The 8497-nt window shown below is 28.2% G+C and overlaps 1 protein-coding gene across 1 annotated transcript; it reads right to left on the bottom strand.

Moving 5' to 3' along the window:
• Nucleotides 1-4564: 4564 nt before the first annotated feature.
• LOAG_02040 (TK/RYK protein kinase) lies at nucleotides 4565-8389 on the bottom strand (the record flags this gene model as incomplete). The annotated part of the gene is made up of 7 exons (XM_003137578.1): nucleotides 4565-4676; nucleotides 5579-5715; nucleotides 5948-6131; nucleotides 6587-6704; nucleotides 7125-7278; nucleotides 7695-7928; nucleotides 8210-8389. 7 exons carry the CDS (start codon nucleotides 8387-8389, stop codon nucleotides 4565-4567), a joined length of 1119 nt encoding a protein of 372 aa, XP_003137626.1.
• Between the last annotated feature and the right edge of the window lie 108 nt (nucleotides 8390-8497).

An 8497-nucleotide genomic window follows, 5' to 3' on the forward strand; every position in this document is an offset into this window, starting at 1 on the left:
ATTTAAGAGACCAAGTTTACTTACATTTTTTTTTTCTGAATAAAAAGTATAATTTGATTCCATTTAGCATATCGATGCAGTTTTGATGGACCGGCGGGATTTAGAGTAATGATTTTTCTAAGATTTCATATTGCAAGGGATGCAATGAAAATAAGTGCATGAATATTGGGATTATTTAAGCCACCCACAGTACGTTTGGGAATGAATTTATTGATTCCTAATCAGTATCTTCAAGCACTGAGTGCTCTTTGTAATTTTATTGAATATAACTGGCATGCAAATCAAAAATCACCGATTGTATACGAAATACTGTTACAGAACAGGATGAAGGTATTGTTCAGAAGTAAAATCACTTCGACATTGCTTATTTCGCCCAGGAGCGGTAGACTGATGGTATTACGTAAATCCGTGATTCTGGGAGTTCATCATAGCCGTAAGCGGGTAAATGGTGGTACAATCCGTAAATCGATCTCTTCATCTGTAACATAAATTAGTCAAGTTAATCATAAAGAAAATATAATTTAAATATATACAGAATTGTAAGGTATTGTATATATACAGTTTAACATTTGAACAGTATTTGTTCCAACCACGAGTGGTCGTGCAAAATTTTGAGTGGCATTGTTCTTGTTTGATTCGTCAACCATACTAATTTGAACATGATATATGAAAGATGACTAAGTTTAATTGTCGCCTCTAATTTTTAATGGATGATAGAATTTGGTCTATCAAGTTTTACATTTACTGATTTTATCAGTGATTGTACATTATTATTGTAGGCAACGAACAAAAGAACTCAACTTTAAACGTTCAATGTACCAAATGTCAATGAATTACACTGTCGAGAACTTTGTCTTACTGTAATTAGATCTCCAGTAAAATGAATAATTTGAAACGGAATCATCCTTAAATAATATATCAAAGATATTGGAGATATATGAAAAGACTAGCATGCAGTAGTGCAGTATTCCATCGTATTGCAATGGATTGATTATAGGAAGTATCGGGAGGAATGGGAAGCTTAATTTTAACTCCGAGTATTATTTCGCCTTGTTTATGACCTGTTATTGACCTCAGATATTCAACATCATCTCTCTGATACTCTTTTTCAGTACATTCATTCTCAGTGCAACATATGTTTTTCGTAAGTCCTTAAATTATCGTGTAACTAATTCTCTTTGTATTGAACGAATTTAGTTTGAATAACATCTATTAATGATTTCGGAGAAAGGATAATAGAGTTTGAAATAGCCTTATTTTGCATTTCAACATTTTAAAGAAATTTCTTGGACATTTAGCAAATTTGATATTGTAAGGGGGTGGAATATTAGAAATTGATTGAGCAAATTTAAATTGATGTACCGATTGCGCCGAGCGTTGTGGTAAATTGCTCCAAATTGATACGATCGGTGAGGCACCTAATAGGTTCAGCAGAAGCAAAATTAATCCTGTAATTACTAGCTGATCTTTGAATCGTTTATTTTATTCTATTTCAAGCCATTTCTTTTATAATCATTAATATAACACAGTCAACATTTCAATAATAATATTTAAATTATACAATCAACAATTTCTATGGATTGGATTCAAGGAGACATTCGTCAATCGTTGAATTTATCCATCCATTATCATTCATTAATTAGATATCGATGTATATCGTGTTTGATAGATAATTGCGCCAAGATATGAAACTATTCATTTCAGAATAAGTGAACAGTACTTACAGGATAAATTTTAAATTTAATGCTACAGTATTTACGCATGGTTAAATTAAACTAGTGCTATGAAAATTCGCACTTTTAATTCGACAATTTGAGGATATTTTTCGATCAATAGGTAAAAACTATAAAAAGATAATGAAATGAAATGCAATGAGCTAATTAGGATCATATATCACGCATACGGTATCAATTGTGAAAGCGTACTTACTATGATAGCAATCTTAACTGATTATAATGACCTCATTAATTGCAATACATATACTATTGTATCAAATATGACTCATACTAGAGAGGTAGCCGGATTGAATCATTCAAAAACTAAACTATTTTAAATCAGGAACAAGATTTTCCTAGTAAAACATGAGTTGGAAGTGTAAGCTTATGGAAGGGGAGTAAAATTAATGGGATTTATTCAAATGAGAAATGCGCTTATCAGGCTGAATACTGAGTACATATATATGGTAGTAATGAGTAGTGGTGACTCTTCCTGCTTTGGAATCGATATATGTCCACTAGGCTTAATGAAGCTATCAAAATTCAATCATTTACAATTATTTTCATTCAAAAATCGATTAAATGATTAGAAATTAAATCTAGAGAAGTCGGAAAATTTGTTTTGTTTAATCGATTTTTTTTTATGGTTCATTTATTGACAATTCGAAAAGGAATTAGAAATTGTGGAATGATTAATTTGAATAATGATGAAGCAACAAATAATGTATAACATACCTAAGGAAAACGTGTACTTCATGTTTTAAGTGGACGATGAAGAGATGACAACTGACTAGAGTAGTGATACTAATGATTGTCCTATCGTATCAGAGACAAGAAGAATTCATTTTCTCGGAACACAACTAGGCTCCACCTTTCCTCAATATTCCCCTTTTTTTTTTATCACTTCTGGAAATGACAAGAGCAATGAACACATAGCTCTAATTTACCTTCCTTCCTTCTATCCTTTTATATTGTCTCAAATAATCCCTTCTAACAAAGTTAAACGGGATAAAAAAAAGGAGTATCGGATATTAATTCGGGTATTAATTCATTCATCGGGTATTAATTCAGGAAGGAAACCATTAGTAAATATATCCGGAATGAATGCTTCCAACTTCCTTTTCTGGATTCGTTTCATTCCTGAGGCCAAAATAAACTTTCAAAATAGCAGCGATTTCATGTGACATATCATCTTTCACTTACATCTCTCTCTCTCTCGTCAACAAATATTTATCAAGAATAAATTTTGATTTATTTATTCATAGAGATGATTTTATTAAAAAACAAACATAATGAATTATAAATTTATTCCTTAAGAAAAATACATATGAAGTGTAACTTTACCTGAATACTCATTTAAATATGATTGACTTTTTAATTTGTCAACGTTAATGTAATAATAATTGAAAATGATGTATGATGTTAAAAAAGGCTTCTTCTGTTATCGAGGCAATTGGATTGAAATATGCATGTAATATTTAGTAATTACCTATATAAGCATGCAGTATGTGGTAATTACTTGTATAGGCATGTACTATGTAATAATGGGAAGTAATAGGAGAAACATTTAATTTACCTGTGATAATGGGAATAATATTTAATTTACCTGTAATAATGGGGATAACATTTAATTTACCTGTAATAATAGGAATAATATTTAATTTGCCTGTGGTAATAGAAATATCATTCAATTTATCTCGTAATTGAATCAAAAATTTTGAATATTTCAAGATATAATTCTACTTTCTCATATAGTCTTCCTTTAATAATTACTCTGAAATGAATTTTAAAATACACAAATTGATTCAATCGTCCTTTCTTCGTCCGATAAAAACGAAAACATTTTTGCTTTTCTTTTAAAAAGCCAAAATAATTAGGCTAATTAAAGAGAGCTATGGAAAAGATATTCCTGTATTTGACAAAAAGATCAGATTGCATAATTTTGATAATATTTACCACAGTGTCCTATTTTCAAATTAGCATTTCATCTTACTACGTTTCCAATGATGACATATAGGGATTCCAAATGATATCAACATCATTAGCAAATGATTTAATTAAGCGAAAGATGATGAGAACATTACTTCTGAATAATATCCAATGCTATTTGATAGAAGTCAAATTAAGATTAAAAAAAAAAAAATGAAATGAATTAAATTAATAGATCCAATGTACTCATACAAATTTCAATTTATTTTATTTTGAAAGAAAAAAAAACTACATAATAAAGCTTTTGTTATAAGAGAATGAAATTATCAGTATATTATGCTTACAAGTTGTTAAAAGGGAATCAATGATGCGCAAATGACGCAGATCTAAGTGCACATTCAAAGAAATTTAAAATTTCAAACTGCTTAATAGGAAAAATGATTAGTTATATTTAAAAGTGCATATTAAAAATAATAATTTCTTTAAATTACACTTCGTGCATTTAGATTTTAGAATGATATTAATGATTAATAAAATGTCTAAAATGTAAAAAAGCTCTTCTTCCTCTTCCTCTGTTCTTCTCTCTCTCTCTCTCTCTCTTTCTCTCTCTCTCTCCATCTTCATGTATTATGAACTAAAGCAGAGAGTATTTCATTGGATAAACAATGATACTTACTTCAAAGTTTCAAATTTAACCAAATCGGTATAAGAAAAAGAAAATAAACAATATAAAAAGGTATAAAATCAATTCAGAAAGTTTACAATTTGTGAACAATTAATATTTTAAATTCTTTTTTTTCACTTAAATTTTAACGATAAGAAAGTCGAGTTGCCCCTTAATTAACTTAACTTTAATTAACTCAAATTTTTTTTTTACTTCGAATGATATTAAAATTTCATAAAACAATAATGCTATATTTTCAGATATATTGTAGAAGTTGCAAATTAAATTCCCGTAGAGCAATCAGGAGTTGTTGTGTTGTAGGACGGTCTCGATAATCAAGTTGCCAACAGCAATACATTAGACCGTATCTGCAAATATCTAATTTACATATTGACATCAAAATAATTTGTAAAAGAGTAGATTTAAATCTAGATTTCAACTTTAAAAAAAGTGGACCAATTGACCATTTATCCTTGACCACAATGATTCATTTTAATTGCTACAATATATGTTTGTTTTTTTAAGTAAATAACTGCAAAAAAGGAAAATGACAGCAATTTTTGATGAAAATTAAAAGTTGTTAAAATTTCAAATTTGAATAATATTGAAATTTATTTTTGCTCAAACGATGCATACATATATAATCTATTCATGAAAGATATATCAATTATCGTAATATAGAAGGGTTTTTCAATGAGAAGAGTGATAAAGGACAAATCTATTTGACATGATTGATTTCTCCCACAAATTATGCTATAAAACATATTATTAGAGCTCAGAAAATTTAGAAAAATTGATTTATATCAAAAATTTTGTAATTTAATAAGTCATCCTAAAAAAAAAAAATGTCATAATAATCAAAAATAAATCGTTGTGTGACAATTATTTTAAACAGATTTCAATTTAATAGTTCAGCATGCTTTTTGAACAATATAAGGAGCAAAGTATTCAAAAAAGAAGTAAATTATCGATAGAAGAAATAAAGCTTGATAAAGGTTAAGTAAGTTATTAGTGGAAGAAACAAAACTTGGTAAAGGTCAAGTAAGTCAATTCACTAATTCGGCATGTAAAGTATTTATCAATGGAATATTATTTATGTAGATTATTAATGAGGTCAAGAAGAATTTGAAAATATTGCTAAAAATTAACACATTTTCATTTCATTTTTCATTACATGGAAGAAGAAAAAGTTTGATGATTCCTAATAAAAAGTATGTTTAATTCAAAAATAGGAAAGAAAAAGATTTTTGTTTGGAACAAAAAAACATACAGTTCATCTGGACAACTATACGGTTGAGGTAATCGTTTACCACGTTCCAGGATTGTAACCATCTCATCAGGATCAATCTCCGGATAAGGTTGCTGTCCACATGTCAATAATTCCCACAATGCTACACCGAATGACCACTGAAATTAGAATAAAAGAATTTCAAACTTTTTCGCTGTTTATATATCGGCGGAGAAGTTAGTTTCTCAGTTTTTATAAAACTCCATTTTTCATCTCGTTAATTTAATTCTTTAATTATTTATCTATTCGATTACAATTTCATTTCCACTATCTTTGATAAGAAAAAGGGAAAGTTGATTATCATTTACTGAGAAAGGTGACATTATTTATTGAAAGAAATGTTGAACTAACCACATCTGTGGAACTACTAAACGAATTATGAGTCAGTGATTCATGTGCCATCCATTTCATCGGTCTATTCTCATTATCACCAACACAGTGATAATCATCAGGAAAGAAATCCTTACTTAAAGCAGAATCACAAATTTGCACAAACAAATTATCACGATCACGAACTTTAGATACCAGACAATTTCTGCAAAAATTGTTCATCTGATAAGATGATAACATAAAGCTGATTAATTATCCGTTCATCACATTCTTATTCTGTGTCTAACAATTTCAATAATTCAGTTGCTAATTTATTTTTCAAATAAATTGTCAAACATGCTAGAATCAAATCTTTAAAATTTAACCTTATTATGCCCATTATGAAATTTAATCAAACCTAAAGATATTTTATTAATTGTGCAACTATAGCTTAATGTATGATAATTCAAGAATATATTATCACATATAATGGCTTATCACTCATTATTTGAAATGAATGACTGACTAAGTGTGTTCAATTAAATAATTATCATACAAAATATGTAAAAAATTAAGTAAACAATTAATTGTAACATTTTTTCATTTCAAATGAAATTCTTTTTAATTTTAAAAATAATTTAAAAGGAGAAAAAGAAAGAGAAGTAAATAAGATATTTACACCTTGTTGCAACATCTTTATGGATAATGCCAAAATTATGCAAATGTATTACACCATTTAATATCTGTACGGCCATCGAAACAAGTTCCTGCGCACGAAGTGTTTGTATTCCATTGCCATCTGTAAAATATGACAAAATATATCCATGTGACACTATGATATATTCTCTCTTCTTAAGTATCAAGGAGAAAGTGATGGAGGAAAATGATTAGATCAGAAAGTTGAAGAATAGTTGTAGGAAATGATCATCATGGTATCAATCAATAGGTGATGATCAAATTATACAGTAATAGATGAAACAGAGTAGCGTTTATATATTTCGTGATTTTTATAAAGGATTAAAAAAAAAGAAAAAAAGGCTGATGGATAATGTCCTAAAAAGAGTCTTTTTAGTGTTTTAATGAGTGAAAATTTTAAAAGTGATAAGCTATCACTGAGAGTACGAAATTGCAATAGTAAATGAGTTATGAAATAAATTATTTCTGAGAGAAATTTGAAATGATTAAATTATCAATTATTATTAAAGTATGAAATTTTTACTCGGATTTTTAAACTCAGCATTTGTTTGACCATTTCGACAGCTGATAAGAAATTTTTTTAAATTTCCGAAACCATCATGAGAATAACATATTAGTGGAAAATCGATTTGTTGTTCCGGATCGCTAAAACGGTTATGTGATGCTATTGCAATTACCTGAAAATTTTCTACTCTATAATTTCCAGTATTACAAAAACATTCGTAACTACTTGAATGGTAAGTAAGATAAATACAAGAAAAGAAAAGTTTTAAAACATCATATTTAATCTTATCATATTTAATGTCTCTAGTGATATTAACAATGATAATAATAATACGCGATCACAAAATTTTTCAATGAATTTGCATTTTTGCAACTTCCATTTTCATTCTTTATCTATTGAATATTAATATTTAATAATTTTTCGAAATAATTTTAGAATTCTTACAAAATTCGACATGCTATTCTAAAAATCACAATAATTTCAAATAAAAATATCAGTTGCCAAAATTAATGATAATTGCAAATATGCAAATTTTTGTAAGGTTAGGTTAAACTATAATCGAACTACGAGAATAATGAAGAAACAAACTTGTGCTAAATTCTCGTGCTGCTTCACATTCGAAAATGCTAGCGCCTCCTCCAGGAATTTCCTGAGATGCCTTTGATCAGCTGTGAATTTCAATTGTTTCAGAATCACTCGTTTCTCGAAACATACATTGTCCTTTTCAACAACCACATCATCGATAACATCCTCTATATTTCTCCTCCACAACGCCCATTTCATTTCACCGAACGTACCTTCAAGCGCCTCTACCGGAAGAATCTTGAAAAAAAAAAGAAAGATGGAGAAATTTTGAGAAAAATCAAAGAAACCATAAGAAAACGAATCAGGAAAATGATAATTAATAAAAAAGCATAAATTATTTTCAAGCAAATGATAATGAAACTAAAAATTCAACTTTAAGTTTAAGTAAAAATCCTAAAATCATCCGAAACATTACGATCGATTCAATAGCAAAAATTCAGAGTTATCGAAAAAAAAACTAGAGAAAGACTTGTCATTTGAAGCTGAATTTCCACCAAAGTTATATTTTTAATTCTTACCTCAAAATGATTTTGATTAGCATATAGTTCCACAAATGCTTTTTTTACATTGATCGCTTGTGGTTTCTCATAAATTATCACCGGAACAATGCTAGATCTAAGGAAATACGATGAACATGGCTTATTGGGGCTGGTGTAACCTGCAGCTGAAAGATGTTGAACTTGCTCAAAGAAATGCATAATTTAAAAATTAATGATAATAATAATAACAAATAATTTAATAATAATAATAATAGTAATAATAATAACAACAATAATAATAATAAATAATAATAATAATAATAATAA

The sequence above is a fragment of the Loa loa genome (assembly GCF_000183805.2).
Source record: "Loa loa unplaced genomic scaffold supercont3.21, whole genome shotgun sequence".
In the NCBI taxonomy this organism is placed as follows: domain Eukaryota; kingdom Metazoa; phylum Nematoda; class Chromadorea; order Rhabditida; family Onchocercidae; genus Loa; species Loa loa.